Source organism: Anopheles darlingi, chromosome 3 (assembly GCF_943734745.1).
Source record: "Anopheles darlingi chromosome 3, idAnoDarlMG_H_01, whole genome shotgun sequence".
Taxonomy (NCBI): domain Eukaryota; kingdom Metazoa; phylum Arthropoda; class Insecta; order Diptera; family Culicidae; genus Anopheles; species Anopheles darlingi.
In genome coordinates this window covers 71168529-71195772 of record NC_064875.1, presented here as the reverse complement: position 1 = coordinate 71195772, position 27244 = coordinate 71168529, and the positions used below count along the sequence as shown (strand labels likewise).

The 27244-nt window shown below is 39.2% G+C and overlaps 1 protein-coding gene across 6 annotated transcripts; it reads right to left on the bottom strand.

Annotated features, from left to right (window-relative positions):
* Window positions 1-89: 89 nt before the first annotated feature.
* LOC125956699 (guanine nucleotide exchange factor DBS) lies at window positions 90-27190 on the bottom strand. 6 transcript variants are annotated; one of them, XM_049688801.1, is made up of 19 exons: window positions 26892-27190; window positions 26623-26815; window positions 26500-26562; window positions 23374-23757; window positions 22717-23303; window positions 22516-22631; window positions 21400-21580; window positions 21011-21328; window positions 20735-20944; window positions 20492-20671; window positions 9513-9632; window positions 9349-9444; window positions 2576-2761; window positions 2301-2503; window positions 2106-2220; window positions 1850-2047; window positions 1573-1778; window positions 1094-1500; window positions 91-1008 (listed from the first exon to the last, which is right to left on the bottom strand). In XM_049688801.1, the coding sequence occupies exons 4-19, from the start codon at window positions 23603-23605 to the stop codon at window positions 902-904; spliced, it is 3462 nt and encodes a 1153-aa protein (XP_049544758.1). In that variant the 5' UTR covers window positions 23606-23757; window positions 26500-26562; window positions 26623-26815; window positions 26892-27190; the 3' UTR covers window positions 91-901. The 6 variants fall into 6 exon arrangements, with proteins under 6 accessions (XP_049544753.1, XP_049544754.1, XP_049544758.1 ...); XM_049688798.1 differs by lacking the exons at window positions 26500-26562; window positions 26623-26815; window positions 26892-27190 and adding an exon at window positions 24391-24872; XM_049688799.1 differs by lacking the exons at window positions 26500-26562; window positions 26623-26815; window positions 26892-27190 and adding an exon at window positions 24391-24872 and having other exon boundaries at window positions 92-1008; window positions 21400-21535.
* Between the last annotated feature and the right edge of the window lie 54 nt (window positions 27191-27244).

Sequence of the window (27244 nt, the reverse complement as noted above, 5' to 3'; positions counted from 1 at the left end):
CATTCCATTCTTTCATTCTTCTACTGTTCCATTTAAACGCAAATGAATGTGAGAATAAAAATCTTCAAAAATGGAAAAAATGCACGGTTATCAGAACTTTGACGACAGTGGCTATAACATATGATGAGCTATGTTTATTGCTTCACATCGATGATTATCAGGCTACCAACGACCGAGTTTAATACGTCGACTTGCATACATACAATCTTATTCTTAAAAGCTTATGGGATCATGATCGAATCATAAAACAAACTTCAGCAAAGGTATCGGAGTCAGATTTTACCGGTGGGGTAATATAATTTTTTAACATTAAGCACAAATAGTCTACAATTAATTTTATGAAATAAATACTATGAACAAAACAAAAAATCCATCGTGTAGGTTGATGGAACACTGGTCGAATTGATTCACAATATAAACACAGAGGCTAGGTGGAGATACGCAATAAAGTGTACAATAAAAAAAGTCATGTTCCATATTCGAGAAGGTTATTTCAATCGTGATCTAACGCATGTTCTGCAAGCATTTGCACAAGCTATTGCACATATTCGTTTGGTTGATGAAAACTGATTTCCTAAAATAGGAAGTACCTACGCGAAGCATTCGTCATTTTAAAATTATGTCTAGTAAACGTATACATTAGAGGGATTTAGGTTTCAAGAATCCCCTAGCGATCATTCGACAGGGCTACTCGAGACGAGATTTTGAAAGTATTTTTAGCTTAGATTATTGACATAATACATTTAATGAGCAAATCTTACATTCATTTAGCCTACTTCTGCTCAGATTAACCATTTACACTCCAGAACAATATGCTACACTTTGGCTAGGGGATACAAAATAATACTCTATTCATGTTGTTGATAATGACTTGTGACATTGGTAATTCATCAACCGACTATTAGTTAACATTTAGTTTATCTTGGCTTCGAGCACTTCGAAGTCGAGAATGTTTTCTATTGCTTGGTTCCAGATACGCTGCTGGTGCCCACCCTTCCAGACCAGTGGCTACAAAACCGAAAAAAATATTTATACCAATACATATCAAGACCTGAAAAAAATTATTTAGCCTCAAAACTCTCCGATAACTTACCGATTACTTTCACAAACCACCAGCCAGCACAACCTACTTTGAGCAGTTCAACAACATCCGATTCTTTCATCGTCACCTCCGAATTTCCTATAGCGCAATAGTCGGCCAGCGAAACAAATTTATGCCCCGGAGTTACACTGTCTTCCACAGTTGTAAATTCGTCCTCACTGTTCGAATAGTCAGAGCTCCATGCGTTTGCTTCCTGATTATCGTGCTCCGAAGACGACGACGAAATTCCGGTGGCATTCATAATGCCTTCTTCATTCATGTGTGGTATTCGTGAGACGACATCCTGCGAAAGAGTAACAATCCCACTTGCATTAGCCTGCTGATCGCCACTCAATACATGGCTCGATGCGTTGTGGATCGTTGGTGGTATGTCCCATGACGCCGTGTGACGCAATGATCTAAAAGGTATTGAAAACATTTGTTTGTTTGTCAGTTGTGGTTAATTCAATGAATATTAAGCTCATCATTACTTGTGATTCAGTCCATATTGTTTGATTTTTTCGCCTTTCAGCTCTTCTAGCTGATTTAACAAAACTCGTTTAATCTCCGTGACCCATTTGTTTTTAATTTCAATCGTTCCGGCTTGTATCGTGTGTACCTCCTGGCGACCTTGCAACCATACTTCAAAGCGTCGAGAATCACCACGCACGGACTCTGTGAGGCCAATTTGGGACATCTAAAAAACAAAAGAAACAAAACTTTTCAGTAACACAGTCATAAAGTGAACCAAATTCTTCACCACACTACCTGCAACCAATGCTTGAATTGATAGGTGCTTTTATTATGACCCGTCTTTGAGCCTTGCTTACAAAATAGCATTGCCTTCTGATAAAGGAAAATGTGTCTGTTTTGTGTTTTCAATCTCAATCGTATGTCTTTTTTACTTTCCGTCCAAATTTGGAACGAATCTTGCAGCAACAGTTCTCCTTGCTGGGATAGATCGGCCTGCAAAGAGCCCAAATTACTATGGTTTCAACGTTCTACAACACGTTTTTATATTTACCGGGAATCCCGTAATAGCAATTTGGTGCATTGAATCATTCACACATTTCAGCACAACCAACATGCAATCCAAAGCTTTCTGTAACTCGCGGGAGCATGTCCCAGTATCACTAAATCTAGACATGTACAGGAACGAAAGAAGAAAAAGATTAATTCTTCACCATTACCAAAGGTTCTCACGTCTGTTAGGTCGTACTTGAGAAGATCTTTTAAAAGCAATTGATATTTCGTTATCCTTTGCACGGGTTTGAGAAGGTATGCAGCAAGGGGCAGCTTGTGACCGAGCTTCTTTTGGCACTCCTGCAGGAACAGATGCGTATCGACGAGGGTCTCTCGCAGACGCTCGGAACGGGGTATGTTTTGACAGTAGTACGAGTAGAGGCGGAAAAAAGTATCGCGCTGTAAAGAGAAACAATTGTAAAACCAAAAGCAAGGTATGTAAAATTGTAGAACATATGGCGTAAATCTTACCCGTTGAACAAAGCATAACGCCACAAGTTCAGTGGTTGAAATACAATTCTCCAAGTCTTTCAAAAAGATTTCATTGTGGAAGGTGTATAACTCATGTAGATTACCGAACAGTATGTCTGATTTTCCTTGTAGACCTGGTGGCACCATGCAACTCATCTCTTCCGAGAGCATCTCGTCTCTGTATCCCTAAGAAAAGAGGGGAAAAAGATGATTAAAAAAGCTAGAAAATGTTTAATTGAAATACATTAGGCAAATATTGTTAATGGTTCTCCTTTGAGGTACAATGGTATTATTGCTGCACCATAGAGTTGAAAATTGAACCAAAATGTTTAAAAATATCAACGCTTACTATACAACATTCATTCATTCCCTTCGTCTATTATACCCTATGGCCCTCACAATAAAACTTTCATCTTCAAAAGTGACCAGAAGCAAACTTTCCCTACAAACTGGCACACAGAATATATCGTATAATTATAATTGCGGGCTTGAATCAAGCCATATAATATGAGTGCAAGTGAACCGACGCCCTTTTCCAAGAGGTGCTCCATCAGCTTCTCCACTATGTACAAGCTGAACGAAATATGACATCAAAAGCAACATTGGGTGTTGTAACATATCATGCCACTGCTGGTAAACAGATTCATTGCCGGGAGGCGAAAGGCGAAGAGAAAGACAACGAAAAAATAAGCTCGATTCAAAACTGGGATCCAAAATGGGAACAGAGTCATTGTAAAGACTGACACTTTCAATAGCTCTTCACGGAGCCGTACCCGAATGTTTTTCATAAAATATGCAGCTTCAGTTGTGTGTTTGAAGTTGTGCGAAAGTGCATTGAAAAATCTATTTAGAAAATCATTGTATGTTTGTTGAAATAGTTTTGTAGACTAAACACTGCGATAATCATTATTCGATTATTTCATTGAATAACACGGATTTATGCATTTGATTCCATATTATTCAAACGAAAATTGCGTAACTAACCTGCATCAAGGCAACTTACACTTTCGGCTAAAGAAAAACGATTTGAGCATGCACCTGATCGCTTCTCCATGGCGATGTCAATTCGGGTTTGCAAAGGAGCAAACCGTCTATTCGTCTTCGAGTGCTTTTCCCAGTCCTTCACATATTGCTGATGATCAATAGATGTTTCTTTCCGCGATCGCACTTCAGCGCGAAACATCTCTTTAGTCTTTGACGTGATTGTCTCGTAAACTCCTACATCATCGAAAATATATGGTCGATTTGTTTCATCACTAGTCGCAATCACTCCACGCAACGAAAAAGTATCACTAAAATCTTTGGGAAAAAACGGGCTCGCAGCCCTAGGTGATTGTTCGTCTTCGCCATCGCTGTTGACGGGCAAAAATATTTGTCTGCGATCGTTCAACCTTACACAAGCCGACGATGTGGATCTGGACGATTTTCTTTCACGACGATTTCTTTCCAAAGTATGATTCACATAGTCAAAATTCTTAAAAGAGTCGGATAAAATCCAATCACTTGGGCTAGAGAACCGTGCAATGCGGTTTGATGCTATCGCTGGGCCAACAATAAAGTCATTTAAATCAGGTGGTAAATTTGTTGCAGCGGGGGGAGTTGCTTTTGTTTCGCAAGAATCAGGTGTTGGCGGTGCGTGATAATCACCGCTTGAGTATGGTGGTGGCGGTAATGAGTTGTATGGTAGATGCTGATCTATTTTCAGCATTTGGGATTCTTTTTTAGAGCTTGTTTGTATGTCAATATGTTTATTTTTTTTGCAATTGCTCTCTTTTTTGCGTAAAAAATCACCGTAATGAAATCTGGTATAATCTTCCGCACTGCTGAATCCTCTTTTGCGAACGAAATTTTCTATAACACGCTTATATTCCTTTTCCGAGTAATTCTTACTAGTTTTGTTAATTTTCAAATTAGCAGTAGTATTTGCAGTTCTTTGAAGGGTGTATTTCATAAGCGATTTTTCACAAAATTCGCGAACCTGTTGGTACGTTCTTTGACATCGTGATGTTACTTTTGGTTTCTTGGCCAAGGTTACATACGGTGGAACGTCAGTTGCAGCTATTGAGTAGCTTGCATTTTTCTTTTGAGCGTATGATGAGAAAGGTATGAAACGGGTTGAAGTCAATTCACTGTCCTGCAATATTTCTGAATGCTGTAAATCGTTGTCGTGACGTTTGTAGTATTCTTCGAAACTTCTATTTCTGCGACAAAACACTTGGGGATTCGTGTTTGAAGAATAATAACCTCGCAAAGGAGGAAGTGGTGGAACTGGGGGACCTATTTCGGCCATTAGTTTTTCTTTTTTTACCGAATCACAATCATTGTTTGATTCGGCATACGATGAAGTTTCGCATGCAGCAACTGCTGCACTACCTTCAGCAGTACCAACAGAGAACTGACCGTTTTCTGACCCCGTGTAGATATACTCCATTATGTCGAGGTATTTCTTTTTCATTAGATAGTTTCGAAAATCTCTATCTTTGACGATTTCGCTGTACGACATGGTATCGAAGTATTCCTGCAGTATTTCCATCTCCGTTTTCTCATCATTTTCATTCTTCTCCAGTAGTTGTACAATTTTACTCTTCGTAATACGCGAACGGGATGCTATAGTATTTTTATTCGAAGAAATGAACGAGTTGAAACTTTTTTTACTACACCGTGATTGTAAGGTATCGCCTCCTCCGTTTGTATTGATTTCGGGACAACTTCCTCCGAATATTCGTACCGTGTTACCCAGAGCCGTGCATGGTCTTTTAAGGGACAGAAACGGATTTGTTGGAACATGTGTTAACCTTTTAGCAAAAAATAAACCACGCTTTCCCGATATGGATTTGTTTTTCAAAAACAAATGGGCACGATTGCCAAAAGCGTGAAAAGCATCGCTATCTTGCTCTGCTATGTTTCCTAGAAGGCTTAGAGCCGATCTTCCTTGATCGAGCGGTTTGCACCATGGTACTCCAGTGGTGAACCACGTAGCAGGAAAATCTCTGGGAGAAAAGCGTGGCATTTCTGTTTCACTTCCATTCAATTTCCTGGAGACTTCCTTTTGTTCTCCAAATAATGATGCTCGATAGGAAAGGGGCGACGAATCCGAACTATATGTGGCCGAATCGTTTGTATTTATCTGATTCTCGATCAACTTCTGCGTCGGAAGTGTTGTGCATCCATCAACCGAAATTCTCGAATGAAACGATTCACTAACAGTGTTGAATGGCACCGTCGATGAAGACTGTCCCATGTTGGACGAATGACGTTTTCGACCTGCACAACGGTGAACTTTATCAGCGATATAATTGGCAGTATTCTTCACTCTTTGCAATCGAGATTGGAAAAATGATCGACGCTTAACTGCTGGAGATTCCCCACACGATGACGAAAGGTTGTAATTACCAAATTTCATTTTCCTTTTTTATGATAATCAAACAACATTTAAGACACTTCCTTCTAACTGAAAGCGCACAGCAAGCATCCGCTAACGATATTGGTCTTCATTCATCTTCTCAGTTACATAGCTAAAACGTAAACTTCACCAGTGAAAGGAAGATACCGCCTGCTGTAAATATAAAAGATTTACTAGCGATTGATCGAAACTAGATGCTGACGCGCACAATAAACTACTGATTGCAGACTAGCTGGGTACTCCGAAGATGGGCAAAGTTAAACGTTTTTATATGCCATGTTTAACGGTTATTTAACGTGCAAATAATCACAAATGCGGTCAAAATAGCTTTCTTTTGGCAATGCTGGTGTTCGGAAAAGTGGAACCATCACGAATGCACCAAGGTTGGCCTAATGAACATCACACGTTTCTGCCCTTCGTGACTGACTGCACAGTTGCTGATAGCTGGTCCATTATTGAACGAAAGTGGTCGATCAGCACTAGCTCGGCACTTCTCAAATACTGATTGCTTGTTCAGCGAGCTTCTTCAGAGCTCAAAATACAATTGATTAATTCACTAGAAGTAATTCATTTTTGAAATCGTTTACACATATCACAAGTCCACACACGAAACATTGGATCACATATCGTCCAACACATTCCCGAAACGAGTAAAATTTGGAAAACATTGCCATCTCTTGTGCCAGTTAATCTATGACTTAGAGTGTGAGGTTTAAAATAAAAGACGCATGAAGCTCATCAGAAAGCGAAACGCACCGCTACTGCAGATGCTTTAATGTAGAAAATGTTAAATTCATTACGATGTAAATTCAACTTCTTGCCGATTTGGTCCAAAGATTTGGAAAGCATTTGACCGTCCATTTTGGTAAAACCCTCTTATGAACAACGAGTGATTTTTGCACAATTTAATGCTCTTCACCTCGAAACACACTTGGTACAGATGAGCCGTTGCTTTAAAATTTCTAACGATGCTGCTGGGGCAACCCAGATCACTTCCTGGAGGCCACTTTCAGTATACGGTTTGAGGCCGGTCAGGAGAGAGCACCTCTGAATATCGTGATGCATAAATAGCATATACGTTAGACAGGATTAGCTGGTAGTAAGAGGCACCATTTCAAAATATTCCTCAAAATCGGAATATTGGAATTCAAAACTGTTTTAAATAACACTGTCACTGTCCCAATGGTATCCAAGCATATTTGACAAATCACTCAAATCATCCAATTGACTTCACTACGACCCCAAATAACCAAGTCAAGCCAAGGCATCTGACTTTACTGGATTTTCCTTAACACACGCAAGAGGAACTGGCCGAACTGCTGGCCGTGGTGAGGTATCGATACGAACTAAAACAATAGATACTGCTACAGATTGTTGAAGCTCCCTTGTGATGATAGCATGACTGCTCACCGTGTGAGGCAGTGTGTGGCTCTGCTGATCATCGTCGGTTGCACTTAGCCAATCTGTTTCAGATCTGCAAACGGAGAGTGGCGCAAACACTGCTTCCGAAAAACCGTTCGAGCCCAGGTGAAATGCATACTCAATGTTGCTCTCTTCTTTCTGCACAGTCAATGTAACGAATGATGGAAGGATTGGTTGCTTAGATCATTCAGTTACCAAGCATCGTTTCCCGCAACCCCAATATCTGCGATAGGTGATAATCGATGCATGTGCGTGCACCAGAAACATTACTCTTCGTTTTCTGCTCTTGCTTCAAAGGTTTCTTCTGCAAACGGTGCTGCTTGTTTCCATTGCTCTCTTACAAACAACATTAAAAAAAAAACAAAACTTTTGCTAGCCTCACCGTTATCTTAAAACATGGATCTGTTTACTAAGTGGTTCAACAGGCATCATTGAATAAGTTCCCTGCAATACGTTATCATACTCTTTTGCAATAGACAATAGACGAATGTACACGGCTTACTTATTGTGTACGAAATTGTCTTTTTCGGCTATGGATGGCTATAGATGGATGTATCTATGATCGCAATCGTTCAGAAGGGGGTGGGGGGGGGGGTAAATTTTTAATTGATTTAAATGCTGTGCGGAGATCCCTTCTTACTTATTTTGGTGCCATACGGCTATTCCATTTGTAGTTTAGTCGAATTTTCTTTGTTTTTTTAGTTTTGTATCTGGAAAAACTACTGACTTATACCATCGCCCAAACAATGATTTCTACTGTGTACTGATCACTCAAAGAAGGAGGGTCGAATGAAACGCTCGTTGCACATTCGAATATAACCGTAGTTTTTCCATTTTTCTTTAAGCTTTTTGATGGGTGCATTAACTATGCGAAATAACCAGTGGCCAGTGAGAGAAAATTTCTGAATGCCTGATAGCACGTACGGTAGCATGAAAATAACGGTAACAGGGTTTTCATAGGTCTATAAAGCGAAACGTAGAAAACCGTTGCAAAGAACAACAGCTCAGAAGATCGCATGATACATACACTCCTCAACATACTCTATGGTTTCTTGAGTAATAACCCAATCTCTTTTTTTCGCTCAAGGGAGATTTAACGATGTGCAATGACCAAAGCGTTATTGCGTTTCCGTTAGAGATTGAAATATATTTTACACACGTACCAACGCATGTAACATCCAACTTGCACCACAGAAAATCAAATACTTTGCCATGAAAATATTGTAAAAACATGTGTCGTACAGGTACGTTACGTTTTCATTAAAAGGATGAAACATTTTAGTTAAAAAAAAATAGTACAGCAACACGAAAAGCTTTCAAGCAACCGTTCTAAAACATTATCAGTAGGGATGCCGAGATCAACGCTTCTCTGGCCACAGTGCTTTATTGGGATTTTATTTTTGATTTTGACGAAATTGAAGAAAGCGTGAATAGAGAATAGGAAAGAACGTAAACTATTTGGAGCAAGAGAGACAGATGAGGGAGGGATGGATTGGGGAACATTGGATAAAATAAGAAAAACGGGAGAAAAGAAAACATATTTCAGTAACGACCTGTGCTCGTGGTCGCGTTTTCTCCTGGACCCGATCCGTTTACTTCCATTCAGGCCACCGTGACCGATCGACTCACTGCGGCTAGTCTATGAAACGCATTTCATTCGAGCATAATACCTACTGGCCGGAAGCGTTGGCTTTATATGTATAGCATGCATTCAAGTTGTTGGAAAGACTGCGTTACAATCTACCGCCCAAATCAAGGTCGCTTGTGATAAACACGTACCATCCCTGGCTTTCTACTATGAACCTGGATTTTACACATGGTTTGCTTTTAACCTCACAAATTAAAAGCACCGACAGACTTAGCTGGCAAGTGAACATTTAGTGTTCTTCATATAAATTTCACATTTTGTTAAAGGATCATTTTTTGCGTGCGCATTATTTGTACTTACTTTCAAAATTGATCCCATTTCAGCCACATAGATGCGTTCCGTTTCCAGTAACTCGGCTAATACATGCCCTCGCTTTAGTTTTCTTTCGTCAGAATCCTATAGAAAACAATTAAATATGGTCACTTTATCTACACTTGCAAGAAGTGTACCTGTTTGATGCTTACTGTTTGACTTTGTAGGTTGAGATCACTATCTGAATTGGCAATAATCGTATCGCTACTGATCGATATTCCGGAGTCAGGTGGTCCTTCAATCGAGATGGGTCGTGTTGAGAAACTTTCAATCTATGGATGATGAATGTTTAAATTGAAAGAATCTTGCTACAAATAGCACATTTAATTAGTGTAACCGTTGACATAATGCAGTCCTTTGGAATATTATATATATATATATGTATACATATATATATATATATATATATATATATATATATATATATATATATATATATATATATATATATATATATATATATATATATATATATATATATATATATATATATACCGTATAGGCAGGAAAGATTCCGTTTGCTTCTAAAAATTGAACGTAACGTAACAAACGTAGTTCTCACTAGACAGAGCAGAAATATAACATTGTGTAGAACATAAAACACCCTCGCATTACCCGTACCCGGCATCGTATCGTAAATGGGTAAATGGAGTATGGGTGAACGAAATGCCAAAGAAATGTTTCCCCAGTGAAACTTTGAATAGCTGCGAGCATAATGTTTTCCAACATTTTCTATCTTTCTCAGCGTACCCGACTATTGCTTCGACTTCTGAAGGGTTACAATTAATTCGGACCGTTTAATCCTCTGCCACGAAGTACGCGAGTTTCTCTGTTGGCCGGATTGACGGTGATTGAAGCGCAACTGGAACAAAATAAATTGCAGACTCCTGATTCGATTCATTTAAGTAGGCATCTTCTTCGATTACTGCGTGCCGACGTGGCACGAAGAATCACGAATTTACGCCTTTGCGGAAGGAGATGGTACATTTTTTGTTAAGAAAACGAGGTAGTACCAAGCAACAAATTATTTTCTCCGATGCTAACCAATATAAATTAACCTTTTTCAGTGTGATGGATCCATTTCATTCCCACTAAAAGAAAGTTTTTCATATTACGCTGCTATCGGGGGTTAATGAACTCCGGAATCATTTTTGTTCATATGATTCTGAATTTCAGCTCCAACCGATTACTAATTCAAAATTGGAAAAGAAATACATAAACTGGTTGCGAATCCATAATTTAGATTGATCCTCATCATCAGTTAGAACAAATATAACATACATAATCAGATAAAAATAATGTAAACTAAATCCTTATAATCATGTGCGAATACTATGAGAGACGCTTAGCTTGCAAAAAATGTCAAGAGAGTACCTTTTTTGTTAACTTACGATCCGATGCCGATTTATTCGATTTAATTCACTTTCTAAAGTGTATGTATCGCATATGAGCTGTGTAATTAAAGACCATTCAACTTAATATTCAAAATAAAAGCTGAGTCACTAATGAAAAAATATTAGAAATAATAAAAAAAAAAATATTTGTAAAACGATTATGTTTAATGATCAACGATCGTCGTGATCATATTGAGCAATTTGGTTCATGCTTCAACAATTTATGCAAGACCAGGTAGGTAGGTACATGGGGTAAACATTTCAATCAGAAAAAGTAAAATAGGAATTCAGAATAGATATAACTCATGGTTAAAATATTGTGAGAAACGTTACCTTGTTTGGAATGTTTTTCATACTTCTGCTGCACTCGCAATTAATGTCAGATTTTTTAAAAATGAACTCTTCTCTATTCACACTATTTGCAATCACTGATATTAAACCTTCATTTTCACACTCGACCACATTATCATCAATGTTTATGGAACTAACAAGGCAGGGTTTGCTGCATGTGCTTCCTCCGAATACTACACTATTCCGTTTTTTGCAACAACGACCGGAATTTTCCTCACCATTAGAACAGCACACTGACCGTACACCAGCGTCATTGTTTGCGGCATGGCTCACTGACTGATCTGATTCATCAGTAAAACATCCATTGTTAAGGAATAAAGCACCATCTCGACCCAGTCTAATGTTGGTCTTGGAAGTGAAACGATTAGCTTTTTGAATATTCTTTCCCCAGGGTGAACTGTCGTCGTGAAGGCCGCCACTGCTTCCTGTGCAGGTTATGCTTGAAATATTTGTAGACTCACTGCATATGGTGCCGCTATTACTACTTTCGCTGCTTAAGGTGGAAACAATGGAAGAAGGTTGCTTTGTTGGTGAAATGGATCTTTCACTATGATCGCAGTATCCATCGTCTTTATCAGAATCTCCGCTCGTTGATCCACACGAAGATGATGTTGTGGATGCAGATGAACAGGTTGAAGATCTATTGCTATGAGTATCATGATTTGCATTTGATATCAGCGACATAGATTGTTCGGATGTACTACTGGTTGACATCTGGTTATTGCTACTGATGAATATTCTAATACTGTTATTTTCCTCATTTCTGATCTTGTTATTAATATTAATTTTGTCGTCATATGCCTTGGTTTGCGGATTATTTTTTAGTTTTATATTTCGTTGGTTTTGTTGACTCCAGAACTTTTGTGCTGTTCCGAAGTTACCAACTGTTTCTGCTCCGTTGTGTCCTTGTGTGGATTCTATACATTTCTCGATTATTATACGATTGCAATCCAGTACTGATTCGTTCATTTTGGAAAACAGAATGTGCACATCATTATTTTGCTTTTCTCTGTTAGTATTAGTCATCTTCTCATTGAGTACATTGTTTATTAAAACATCTTTTGTAGCCTCGTTTGAAGGAAGTTCGTCATCATTGATAACGATAGAAGTTCGCTTGCCGCTGGCTATGATTTCGGATGTCTCTTTCCGATAATCAATGAGAGAATGTCGCGACTGATTGGAAATATGGTTAATACCAATGCCCACAGTTTCTTCACAAGTATTCAATTTATCGTTATTTCGATCGGAGAAACTATTGGTGGTCGAGATCGTGGAAGAAGCAGATGAGGAAGATGACATAGGACAATTGGAATACTTGCAGTTCTTGTATCCACATGTTGTTTTGCTACTTCTTACACTAACGTCGCTGCTTACTTCGTCATCTCTCTCTTTTCGATCAGTGTCAAGTCCTATGAGACGAGTGGCGGATTTTGATCTCTGAAATCGGAATTTTGCAATCTCCTTCGCATGAGTAGAAGCAATAGAATTGATATCATCTTTGTGGTGTTGTCGGAATAATCGTGCCACATGATCTTGAGTTAGATCAATTGTTTCCGTCGACCCAAGCTGATCTTGACTGTCAATAATCTGCCGAATGCGTTTCCTTATTGTATCTTCCGCGGAAAATTGTTCTGCAGCTACCGGGTGGGCAATAATCTTAGCTAAATTGTCGTTAGTTTTGTAGCGAGCGCTGAGACGCTTGTGCACAAGATACTTTTGCTGTTTTGCAGAAGGTTCATCAGATTTTCGATGTTTTTCAAACCGATGCACAGAAGGCTCGCGAATTTTTGATTTTTCGATACCGGTTGTTTCCATCGCTTTAGAATATGCAGTACACAATACTCGACTGTTCGGAATTTTCGGAGATATTTTAGAACAGCTCGTTTGGCGCTGAGGTAGTAGTGATATGTCTGATGCCATCTCCGAATCTGGTGTCGAAGCATTCGGATCTAAAAATAACTGGTTAATGCGATGAATGTCGTTCATAGATCTATGGCGCATTAGAAGGTTGGTGCTGGTATGGCTTTTTTGCAGTTTGAATACTCGACAGTTTTCCTGTTTTAAACCAGCAAGCGCACCTAGCTCTGCTGGTGCTTCAACGGAGAGATTCTTTTTAATCGCGATTTTTGAACGCGATGCATTACCGGTTCTATTGGTAGCAGCCGGCTGTTTAATCACTCGCATCATGCTGGGCCGGTTGTTTGTTTGTGGTGATTGGTGGTCGGCAAAGGCTTGTTTTTTTGGGGAATTACAAGCGTTACTTACAGGTGGTAATGATGAAGGGACTTCTTTCTGTTCCGTTTTATTTACTACTCCATACAATTTATTATCCACATAGCGTTCGTAGCTGCGACTATCAAAATAATATTGCACGGTTTCCAGTTTGTTTTTCTTCTTATTTTCGAACAAACCATATTTTTTTTTCACAGATGCCTTCATTTTAATATCAGAATCGTTTATGTATTGTAACTTAGCTACTGCTGCATCCGCCCTCCCAGAAACGTTTGCACCGAACCCGTTATGCTTTTTATAAACAAGATATTTCGATTTAACCACCTCCTCTTGATCACCGCTATTTGTTTGATCATTATTGTCGATAAGCCCTTCCAAAGCACTTGCTGGATCTTGAGCACATGCACTAAGGCTTCTTCTCCCGACAACTTGATTAACGTTTCTGGTGGAGCTATCGTCTACGACTGAAGCAGAAACAACAGTCGACGCAGTTGATGTTTTCTTTTGTTTTTTCTCAACGGCAGATGCATTTTTATTCTCGATTGACCGTTTTGCTTGTTCGTTCTTGAGCTTTACGTAGTTTAGTTTAAGTAATTCCATCTTCGGTATTCGTTCCGTATTAATTGTTCCTTCTTCTTCATGGCCATCCCTATCAACAAAACAGTGCGAAGCAGCCGTGAAGGCGCTTTTCCGTCGACAATCAACTTTAGGCTCAACAATTTTGCTTGTCACGCGGCTGCTGCTAGCACTGCGGTTACTTCGAAATTTTGTGAACTGCAGTTGCTGGTGTGGTTTACCTCCGGTTACTGAAGTAGTTGCTCTATTGTCACAATCACGGTCGCTGGCGGAACATGTTGCAGTACCCTTTTGCGTTTGAGTTGTGTACGAGGTTGAACAACTAACTGGTCGCTGCAGCTGCTTTTTATTAGCTTGATGCGCCACACGAGATGCTTGTTGTATCATCATTTTATCCACATGTTCTTCTCACTTTACACTATTTATTGTTCGGTAACGTTTGGGTTTATTTTATAGACACTGCGTAATAAAATCAGCTATCATTCCATAGTAAACGAAGAATAAAACAGAATAAATATAAAACAATCGGAAGGCAATGTAGTATCTTGTACATATTATACTATGCAAAGAGTCTTGGGAAAACCCCTGTACCAAATGAGAAAGTTACGAAATATGGGAGCTCTAATACATACAGTATTGAACATCGAAACAGGAGTTTCTGAAAGCTCTTCAACGTAAGTGAAATGGAGTCAGTCTCAATTTGTGGTTTCCGCATCTTCACCTGAGATCGAAGCCATCAATCACATGATGTGTTGTGGCTCACCACGAAACGCACTGAATTCAACAAATTACTCGACCAGGAAAACAGCAATTAATTGCTCTTCTCCTGTTGTTAGTGCTTTCAACCATTTTTCTTCTCTGATGCACTGCGCTGAAATTTCGTGAGCATTCCATCGCTAGCAATCTTGAGCTTCCTTACATAAGACAAAACAATCATCTTTCCATTAGCGAAACAACATGCGAACACGCAAAAATTCACCCGTCCACCGCCTACAAATGAATCGAACAGATCGTTATTGAACCAACCTTTAGATATGGAAAAATGGCTGACGAACACTTTCTTATTTGGGACAAACTGCGGACAGTGGTGCGTTCTTCGAGAGAAATTGCCAGGCTATCCTATGTAGCAATAATTTCCTCGGAATTAAGAAACCGATTTAACCATCATGTGGGCATTTTAACAGTTGCAGTATGCGTTATTACAGCATCGAATTTCCGGTAACCATATGGATTATGACAACCCAAAAACATTAAACATTCAAGAAGATTGCTTGTACATATTTAGTAACTCTCTTATCATTGTCTCTATAGCAAAATAAAACATCCACGATTGTTGTGTTAGGGGTTGTCTGTAACATTTAATCACATTTCCCACTTGCTGTGGTTTGAGGCCCACAATTGCATTGCGTAGCAAATGAAAAGAGAAATTTTGTGGGAGAAAAGCAGCGCCTTTGAAAAGAGTTCAGCAAGTTACATCGGCGCAATATGAGGCATCAGTTGTGAACGCGCGAGGGGCGTAACAATAAAACTATAATCATTCGTTTAACCTCTCACACATTACGGTAAGGGAGCAAGACACTTGAAAATGCAACTCAAAGAGAATTCAGCAGCATTCCTGAAGAAAAGTAAAAGAAATTATCTGATTCACTTCAATCAACTCAAAAGAAAAGTATAGTTTACTATACAGTACTTCTTCCTAATTCTAAAAAGTATAAGTATTAATTTTAAGTAAATGAACCATACTTTAAGGTAATTTTGATGCATATTATTTTTCAAGGATACAGAAAACATACGATATCTTGAGTATCATCAACGTACTGTTACAACAGATTCACATTTCGATGCTGTCAAATACCGTTTCTTTGACCGTTACACGTTCTGACCAAAAAACACCGAACGACAAACGACTTCACCGCAGTACACGAACGAACGAAAGACTTTCCTTCGCGTTGAAACTCCTTCAACTGTTGAATCGACGAGCAAGGAAAAAAATGTTAGGGAAGAATTGCAATAGAGGCAACCAGCACACGGGGCCGCGATCGAGGACGGTTGTGATGTGAAAAGATTGGGATCGAAATATAAATTTTGGATCGGAAAACAACGGACTCATCGGACTCTGAATGATTCTGATTGACAAAACAAATTGATCATTTTTCTTATGCCTTTGCAACATCAACCATGCAACAATATTCCTGTTTCAGGAAAGGTTTAATAACGTGGTAAGTGATGCACATACGACATCCGCATTCGTTGAAGTATTCGAAGCTGCTACATGATCACGTCAAGCTACCTTATCGCACGTAATTCACATGTCCGTAGATAGTAGTGGCATGCATTCAAAACGTATGCTTCTTTAGTAAATAACAAAACGCTCACTAAACAGTACGCAATTATCAAACTTTCGCATAATCTTGCACGACCAAGTGTTGACAGCTCCACACATTCCGCACATATTTCTACATAATTATCAGTCCGTGTACAGCTGAACTGTGATGCATCATCGCTCTGTATTATAAAGCCATTTGTTCATTTTTTTTCGATAAATTTTCAAACAAGCATAGCACAGCATCAAATTCAAATTATGTGTATCATTGAAATAACGAATCAAACACTAAAATAACACAACACGGTTGTCTGCAAACACTATATGAGTAACGGTTAAATCTTTAGTTTCCAGTCAATTGAATATACCAATATCCACATCCGACCCGTCACTAAAAAAAATTAAAAAAACTAGTTGAATTTAAGCAATCGCGATGAATATCGTACCGAGCACTACGCCCGAAAGCAACGACACGCTCTGAGCAACAAACCGCGAATGGGGTCTGGGTGGTTGCGGCGAACGGGTTGAACCGTTGTTTGAGATCAGGTGCTATCTCCACGATCATGCCTCTCCAGAAGAGAGACCCGTTCCATACAAAACGTGATTCAATTCTCACGATCCGACCGGAGAGCATGCAAAGCTAACCAAAACTCGCCAGCGAACTCTCTCGTATGAGAAATGCAGAATGTTTTCACTAAGTTAACAGTTGCAGTACCTCCTATTTGACACTGAATAGTAAAAAATGGAGATGTTCGGACACATTTTATTGGTAACTGTAGTTAACTATTTGTAATACAGTTTAAAACTATTATACAAGAGGAAACATGTAGTATATCCTACATTAATTAGCGCACAACTCGTTTAAACATAAAAATGTGTCGTAATACAGCAAATGGAATCCGTAGGCATTCCGTGCTCTATTTGCAATCCTACCGTTACTAATAAAAATTGGGGCATGAATAAACGGTTAGTTATTGTCACTACCAGCCCCAATCTACCATGATGTTCCTAAAAAATTTCTACCATCTAAAACAAAGCCTTGTTGCGGAATACCTTTAGAGCTGATATCATATACCTCATATTCACCAAATATATGCGTTAGTGACAGAATTCGAACTAGTGGAGAGTCACAAATTCAAATAATACTAGCATATATGTGATAATAATACTAGCATATATCTTAAATGTGTCATCGAGTCACGTACACACATGCTACGTTTAAATGTGAATTTTCTTCGGGAGATACTGCCACAGTTTTGGTCTCGCTTGTAAAATGGATTGATTGGTTCCGTCAACATGCAACTTACAAACAGTGAAACAAAGAAGGTACTTGACCGCGATGTATCAGTGTGCACCATCGGTAGAAATGGCATGAATGAATACAAGGTATACCGTGACTAGGATTATTTTGTAGTCGGGCCTTAACAGACCTTTAGAGAACGGTGTCATTAAATTGGTGTCACATAATTTTTAGCTCCTCAATAATGCAATAGATATTAGTTATACTCTAGGTGCTAAGCTATGGGGCGTTACAAACAAATTTATAAAACTTAGTAAAGTAAAAATTAAACTAAAAAAAATAAAAACATTGCCACCTAAAGTTGTGCGCGCCGAGAACTGATGCACGCTATTACTCTCGTAACGTGATGAGCATACTTTGCTTAAGAAATGAAGTAATGTTGAAAAGATGATTGGGTTGCGTTTCGTTCAGAGTGAAAAAGCACGAAGGCGAAAGTGAAAACTAGCTAGTTCCCAGCAGGGCACACTTTGTGAGCGTCCAATTTATTATGAGCCCGATTCGAATGAAGAACAATGCCGAGATGTCAAACAGGAATTAGCTATAGCTCTCATAACGCCATGGCAATTTGCTTGTAGAGCCTTCTCCCGTGCTTCCTATTTGCCATGCCCATTTTCACTTCATTTGTTACGTCTTGTGGTATTCGTTTGTTCAACTTTCAAATAGTCGATGACAATTGTATCTACATTCCAGTGCTGAGTTTGAGGTCGACGTACTGTGTTTCGCAGCAAAGCTCATTCACACAAGGGATTTTTTTAAAATAAACATTCCAAATAGTGCATTTGCTCCCGTTATAGCATTTCACGTTACAGCATTGGAAAATTACATTTCACATAACACTATATGCAATGAGCCATTGCATTGCAGTCAAGTTTCTGATAAATGTATAGTGCTAGAATACAATATGGTAAATGTTCTAAATTTTAAACTTGTTCATTCCTAAATGGATGATGTACCCATAAATACACTGACTCGTGATTCCCGGACTAAAATTTAGCATATTGATGCGACGCGATCATCGATGATGACCAGACACTGAGGCTCAACACGTTCCAACGTGATGGCTAGCAGCATTCCAAACCCCAAACTGAGCACTAGTCGGAACTTCTTTATCCGAAACCCGAATGAATCACAGAACCTTTCCACTTCCGGACTGGCCGCAGCCGAGCTTGCGTCATCCACACCGGAAAACCTTGCATCGGAGACCGGTGACCAAGACCAGGGGAGCAAGTAATCGGGCACCGAGAAGAACCGTATCGGAGAGGGCCCTATGTTTTGCGATAGCCGCATCATTGCAGCATCACGATTGCTGAATTGAAGCATGATGCACCACGCACCATAAGATACTTGGCTAGGAGTACAGCTAATCGGAAAGGTACAATTCTTATCGGTCACACAATTGAATGATCATAATAGCATGTTATAGTTCTCATGGGTGCTGAAATGGTGATCAACACTCGTTCTAATGAACGTCTGCTTGGGAAGTATTTATGAAACAACATTGTTTACCGTACTGAATTTACATGCATGCGTTCATTTACAACAATGCTTATGCAAACACCGATAGACACTATTGCGAGTTAGTGTATAATTAAACTTAGTGTAAAATTACTTCACTAACCTGTGGCAGCAAATATAAATAGGTGAAGTAAAGTGTTTTTCCTTTTCAAGCGATTTGGCTGCCATAGTAATTTAGTGTAACACAATCAATTCTCGCACTATCAACGTGGACATGCAAAGAACAGAGAAAGTTTCAGATCAATAGCGAAAGTATAAATAGTTCTTTTCTAGATTCTTATTTAAACTGGTTATGGCATAAAGCACAGAAATCAGGTCCTATGATTTCATTCGACCAACCATTAGTAGAACATCATAACCTGTTTGTACGAACATACCACACTCAAACGAGTATTTAGGTCAACTTAGTAATATTCAATTCAAGAGCAAGTCATAGTATCTGCCGTTGCCAATGCCGGATGGTTTCAATTAAGACAGTGGTTCCGGTTTTACCGGACTATAGTTTTTCCCTATTCCGTAATGGCGACTGCACTGTTTTGCAATAAGGAAGCCGGTACAACAGAAGAAAAGCACACGGTCTTCTGAGCACCGAGTATCCGCAAAGGATGGAGAATGAGACCTACATTACGCAATTTACCGAGGCAGGAGCAAAGCACATTCCTACAGGTCTGTAGACAGGGTCCCGACCCACATTCAGTGAACTTGGAAGCCATCCGATGTAAGCGTGCATCATGGCGTAAGCAAAAGATAAGGAGAAGAAAAAAAATAACAATCTCTTTGCAAAACCGGTTAATACAGGGAAAGCTTTTGAATCAGAACCAAAACCAGTCACTGCTATCTGGAGGCACGAAAACGACACTGGCATGGAGAAATTTATGATGCAATTATATACTAAGCTGTCCAGTTAAACCGGATGAATGCTAAGACACGAAGAAGGACCATGTGCCAATCCAGTAACCTACTTCTACGATAAAACTAGGACACACTTATGTCATACATACTTCAACGGGAACAGCCAATTATCTTGCAGAAAACAATGCCGGCACAAACCATGTAATGTTTCATTTGTTTCAAGACGTTTTTAACCACTCAAAATGTATCAATCTAATCCGTTTCTGTTAATCGGTTCATCTTAAACAATTGAAAACTAATTTAAACGTGAAATGCTTTTATAAAGAATGAGAAGCAGCGGTAGAATCAGTTCTGTTATTTAGATCGACTGTCTTCATTCGAATACGAACGTGTTGGCGATGGTGGCGTTTATCGCTTTACGGACGTGTCATAAACCTATATTCGCGTGTATCGATGAAATGCCGTACAGCCGGTTTTAATCTTGCGCTGCTTTCGTTGTATTTCTTATGTAAATTGGTCGAGGAAGGGTTCAGAAATCATCTGATGCCATATTTCGTCAATACAAAAAAACATAAGATATTAACATACCTTGTTGTATGATCGTCTGGTTCGAAATATGGGATGTGGGGCACCGCCTGGTGGCTGCAACGGGACGGCCGGCTCTGGAGTGACTGTCTGCACCGGACGAGGAGGTTTCAATGTAAGTTTTTTTAGAGTTGTTATGCGTTTGTCGCACATCAACTGCACATCATCGATTCTTTGAAGCACCTTAATTATAAACATTGTTATTTTATTATCTGATTATTATTATCTAGAGATCATCGATCATACCTGAGATACCAATGCTTTTGTTTCCAATGTCGTACTCCCGACAATCTCGTTTTTAAATTCTCTTGGACTAGATAAATCGAATTCTGCTGCTGTAGCCAGATAATCCTGAATTTCTTGAAGACTCTGTTCGGCAATTTCAGCCGAAACGGAACATTTTTCAATTCTTTGTGTTGCTAGTAGCTCTATGCCCCGTGCACACCATTGGTTTGCCTAAAATGTTTAACAGTATGGTACTGGTTGGCTGTTTTATATTGTTTGTTTTCACGACAACATTACCTTTTCTACGCGTTCCATAAGCTCACGAGCCTTAGCTAGCGTATCGATTCGTTTTACAATGCGATCATTGACGAGTTCGCATACGCGACTTAACTCGTCGCATTTCGGTTGTACCACTTCTTTTGGACAAGAGCTAATGCATCCTTTCGATCCAATTAACCGCTGCCCGGTGCTAATAACTTGTTCTGCCCTTTCAATATCAACGCAGCACAACTGATTGAAGTCTTTGGTTTCTTGCAGCAGTTGGTCCATTCGAGTCACTGTTTCTCCTATCTCCGTCATGTCTGAGACGGTTTTCAAATGTCGGTCAAAGTTTCCCTTGAAAGGTAAGTGCAAATGATTAATCATGACTGGTAAAGACTATGAAAAAAATACAAGTAACTACTCACTTGAAGCTCGCGGAATTCATGTTCGAAGCGCCGTAGTTCCAGACACTTCCTTAATCGCGATAGATGTATGGTCCAAAAGTCCTCGAAATGTCGTTCCGTTTCTTCCAGTTGCACCAAAAGTCTGTGACAATCGCGACTGTCAGCAAGATGATGCATATTGATACTTAAATAATTCCTTGCACTGGATTTGTTTTAACAGGTTTTTGAATTGATGTGTATTCGAAAAGTAACGTTGAAATAGTAACATTTTCAAAAATGAAAACGATTTCGAGCAAGGGTAGCGAGAGGCGGACGTATGAATGATGAAATAGTATGGACACGTAGGATGAAATTAAAGCGTTACAGTCGTTTTCGCGGGGGATTAGTACACCATTTAAAAAGTAACTGGCGTATAAGATCACGCAAATCAACTTATTTTCACTTGAAGCAGCCTTTACTTATGCGCTAATAGTTATCCTACGAGGAGAGGCTGTTTACTTTTTTATTATCTGAACTATTCGCAGTTAAAATGGTACAACGGTTTCGGAATTCTTATTTTTAGTTCAATTATGGTTTATAACACAAAACAACATTAGTGACTTAGAAAATCAAATCAGTAGAATAGTTATTGTTAACACATTTATCTGACGATTTTTTGATTAATGTAGTAACCAAACCGCTGTATGGAACGATGCGACGTAGATATTTTATATATTTTCATCTGCAGGGTTTATATTGCTTCGTTTGAATCAGTTCCCCAAAAAGACTTTAAAAAGGCCGAAGAAGCATTTACTTGTCGTACCCAACGTTGTGATTGTGTCTGGATCGATATAATTTAGCAGAATTTAACGTACGTAAAAAACCCTCCAAAGAAATTGCTTTCCTAATACTCCTAGTGAACAATCTTATAAATAGCAGATGAAATGTATACATGAGTCCGAAAATTTTGTTTGATCTCCAAAACCCAGTGCAAGGCTAGTTATTCCTACAGCATTTCTTATAAACTAGATCGGAAGCAAGCCTTTTTAAATCAAGGTAAAAATCCGGCCAATGGATTTATTTTCCATAACAAGAACCGATCGAAGAGACTACTGCGTTTCTATTCGTTGACTCTAAAGAATCATTGACAGTGCATACCTTTCTATTGAACTGATGTTTCCAAATCTATCCATTGCTTCACCGTCGTTTTCGCGTTTAGTTTTGATTTCTTCCAATAGAGCTTCTCCATGACGACCAGCAGAAAGTATGTCTTCCTAAGAATGGAAGGAATCGTCCATTTAATAACACTTAAAAATAAAATCACTTTGAAATGTGATAATTTTTTTTTGTAATATTCACCTTCAATTTTTCATACTGATCTCCTTGCTGCAGCATCATATTCTCCGTGGCCTCAACCGAATTGGGAAACTCCATTTCATGAATTGTTTTCATGAAAGCATCCAAATTACACGAGATCATATTGGTAAGACCCGAAAATTTTTCCAAGGATATTCGTTGCTGTATCCACTCGTGATGAGAGTATACTAGCTCGCCCCCCATATCGACTGTCAACTGACTTCTACAGACATGATCGTATAGTTCTTCAAGAGTGGAACATACAATCACACGAAATCTAAAATCTTCTTTAAAAAATTTATTGCTAACTTCAGAAATAGCTTTCTGAAGGAATCCGGCTGGACGAATGACGTACACAAAGTGCACCACAGCCGGGAAATAAACCGAAATTTTCAATAAAACTGCTTTCACTGCTGCCCACCGATCCTTACGGCGGTCTATTATCAAGTTAAAGCCCAAGTCCACTTCCGATAGAGATGGAACAGATGTAAGATACAGAATCAATTTCTGATACTCGGCATCGGTAATATTATGAAAGTTTGCATAATCTGGAAAAGTTATCAATGGACAGCCATCCTTCGATCTACCACCTAGAATTGATTGCATTTTTATTAGTGGCCACACTAAATCTAATAGGGCACTTGTGCCCAGCATATTTACCGGTTATAATCGCATATTGGGGATGCAGTAATTCAGCAACATCAGCTACACTTAGCGGCTCCTCGGCCGAACTGACACTAACGGCGGAGTTCATGTTTTCTCGTACAGTCGTTTGAATATGGCCATTAGTTGTGATAAGAGAACTGCAACTACCAAACGTGTTCAAATTGAAGTGGTTTCCATTTTGACATACATTTTCAATCAGTTTGTTCACGTTGCTCGAGTTTTGCATATTTTGGCTTAGAACCGTTTGTACTGATGTAACGGATGTCACCGATGATTGATGTTGGAAAAGATTATGATTATGTTGCTGTTGTATATGCACTGAATGATAAGATGATGCGGTGCTGCTACTACTTCCATTATTTGCGTTGTGGCTATTTTCTACGGAATAAGAACGAAACATGTACATTATATTACTAATTTGCATGAGCAGGGCCTCCAAAGACGATCGGCACATTACAATGAATCACCAAAATATTTGATACATTTTTTCAACTAAAGAAGGTCCACGCACTCTCATCATCAATCTAATCAGCTAGAATTTTACTATAGTAAACGGACACATACAGCACGTGGTACCAATCAAAACAGACCAACTGTCCTCAATCTGAATCAAGCACTTGGATGAAATAACACAAGTTTACAGTGTTCAAAAAAGCATTAAAAAAACGTTTGGAGCGTTTAGAAACTGTGCAAACCCGCGATCAAATGAGACTACCGCCGACAACGGATACCGGCTAGTAGCTAATCGTCGTGCATCACAATGCAGGCAATTGTTCTCTCATCTCCAGATGCTCTCCTTTCTATGACAAGTTCACACCCCATCTATGCAACAAAAGGAACGAAAAGCTGGGAAATGATTTTCCACGGCACGCTTATTACGAGTTTAAATTATTAGTCGTGGATGTTGGAGTTGTGAGAATTAAAGCAAATTATTTTAAAACGTTTTTCTAGGAAACCGAAATGGTCCATATGTTTGGAAAATCGATAATCCTTTTCGTACGGTTGACTCACCCTCGAAATGGACCTGGTCGGAAAATATGTTCCGTATTTTAGGGCCCACAGAGCTGGCTGACTGAGGTGTTGTAACCGAGGATGAGGAAGACCAATCGCCGTCCATGGCTTTCGACGCACTACGTTTGAATTGCTCCAGAAAATTATCTATTTGCACTTCAATCGAGTTAGGTGTGCTAGCCATTTCAAAGGGTTTTGGTACAGTTTAAAGACCGCTCATGCCTTGTGATGAATCCCCCGGCCTGCTATCACAAAAATTCCCCTTCATAACATTAAACACACTCATTCACCAGCATAAAGCTTGTCCAACTTATTTTTCACTTTAAATGGTATATAATCTTAAAGCACCGCGTCCCGTTCGAGTTCCCACGTTTCTCGCTTGGGTTTTATTGCACTTCTGAACATTAAAACGTTCAAACTTTGCTAATTATCTGCATTTTATCTTACATCTAGCGACATTCTACCTAGCACATAAGTTATTCTAGCAACCCTCTGAACTTAAAAAAACATCAGAAACGAGAAAGAGATAGAGATCGATAGAAAGAGAAAGAAAGCACCTTCTCGAGCAATATTCGAGCAGCTTGGATAACTGTTATATCGGTGTGCAATCAATCATTATCTGAATCTAAAAACAAGTCTTTTAATTGTCCACTAAAAATTGCTTAACAGTTCTTATTTTTATATATAACTTCATGAGAAACTAAAAAAGTAACCGAATAATTTACACCGTAATTCAAATATTACGCCGCATTCACTTTCGACGCTACTCCACACACCTTTTGGATGCGGCAGTTGCGGCAGTTGCAGCAGTTTTGTGTTTTTGTACAATTTTGCCGCCCGAGACACAGCTGCCGCAGTTGCCGCTCGTGCTGCACGTTTGAACGCTCCCATTCGATCCCGTGTTTGACAAGCCGAAATGGTGTACGGAATTGCTGCAATTGCCGCAAGTGTTGCAGCCAGTTTGCCAGAGCCTTTAAGCTGCTTTCATATCGAGCGCGTTTTTAAAAACGCCAAAGTTGGCGTTTTTTGACGCAAAAGCTTAATTTATTGTTCACACCTAGGTTGCGCGAAGGAAGATTTAAAATACACGAAAACCACCACCGTATCACTACCGACACCTTAGCAAATCATGATAAATAATTTAATCGGTAAAAAACCAAAAAATACACCTCAACCGATTCAAATAATTTTAACGGTTATCCATTTCAAAGTTTTGCCGTTAGATAACCGATAGAATGAGCCGGAGACAGAAATACATGTGGAAAGTGAAGGAGGGGTGGAGAGGGAGCGAGTACATACCTAGTACATCGCTTGTACCTTCCCCCGTCCCTTCCAGATAGATAAAAAGATGATTTAGACATAATAATTGTCCAAAAAACATACACACCTTTTCAGTTAAAAATCTTTAAAAAATACATTATAAACGTTAAATAGTGCTATTACAGAAGAGGAGGGGGAGATGCCATTACATTTTCAATGTCAAAAGATAATATTTGGGTAGTTTTTCGCACCATAAATTGATTTAATCTCATGTTTAAGGTTCTTGTTCATTCCACTGGTTATTTAACGGTCAAATTTTGAAATGTGTGGCCCCTAAATGTATGCAATTTGAACCGGAAAGCCTACCAAATCGGTTGAGGTGTATATATGGGTTTTTTACCGTATAATTTTATTGTGGTCAAACATTAGGAAGTACAATCCAAAATTACTGTAAATTTCATTACAAAAAAATAAAAACCATGAAGGACAAATGGTCATCCGACTGGGTTCATATACTTTTGACGAATACAAACACCCTTCTCATAGCCGCACGAGAGCCTCTCCCTGCCCGAGCAATTTTATCTTCCGTGCCGGCTAGCATATTTTGCAGCACCAAGGTATGTTTCGGTACATTTTGAGTTCCCCATCGTTGTGATGATTTACATTCAACTGTAAAAGCTGTTCTAAATAAGCAGCTGTTTCTGCCACTTTTCACTTTTCCGGTAGTTTTACGATAGGCTTATGCGGATCTTCCAAAAACAACTCGCAGTGCTCCACCAATATGCTCTCTGATCGTCGGAATGAGTTACTTGCTTTTCCAGCAAATTTCTTTGACGACTTATTACGTACCAAAGCACAGGACGCTATCACTGAAGATTGAACGAGCCTACTTAATTTGTACGCACTGTCCACCTGAATAAAAAAAAAAATAGTGAAGATGGGCACCGATGAAAGACTATTCCAACTACATACCCGAACGATGTAAATATCATGTTCGAGGCAAAATGCCTCCAGTAACACCTCATGCATGTGCGAATCTTCTTCAGTTGGTGCCATGAAACAAAACGTGAATTGGTCCGGTTCTTTGGATAAGCTGCGAACAGCATTGGCTAGACCTACAACTAGTCGTTGCTCCTGAAGCGCTTGAAGCAAGGCTTTCCTGGCACTAGAACCAATTCCGACCGTGTGGAATTTAAGATCCATGATCAGTTCGTTATTGACTACCATCTTCGAATAGTTACACTGTATTTTCTATGTCAACAATCACGCCGAGTGCAGTACTCCACTTTATTCAATGTTGCGCAATATTCGCACGTTTGAACTAGTCGTATTAAGATGCTTGGCAAACGTGTTCAATCCTTTCCGTTCGGAACCACTTTCGATCTCACAGTTAACCGAAGAAAGTTTCTGCTCCCTTTTGGGTGAGTTGTTATAAGCAGGCCAGCAGAATGAATGCGGACGGATGGCGCTTGCGCCACCCCTTTTATGAACTTGAATGAGACGGCACACAGGTTGACCCACAATCAAGAGGGGCGCGTACTGTTGCCAAATGATGCAATATTTTTACTCACTTGCCGTTATCTTATACAACTTT

What these genes read in the sequence shown, in the direction of transcription:
- LOC125956699 (XM_049688796.1), bottom strand. Translation starts at nt 14,303, where the DNA reads ATGATGATACAACAAGCATCTCGTGTGGCGCATCAAGCTAATAAAAAG. An exon ending in AAATGGGATCAATTTTGAAA is followed by an intron (nt 2,762 to 9,348) that starts GTAAGTACAAAT and finishes CTCTTTTCTTAG; the next exon opens with GGATACAGAGACGAGATGCT. An exon ending in GTGGTTTGTGAAAGTAATCG is followed by an intron (nt 1,009 to 1,093) that starts GTAAGTTATCGG and finishes TCGGTTTTGTAG; the next exon opens with CCACTGGTCTGGAAGGGTGG.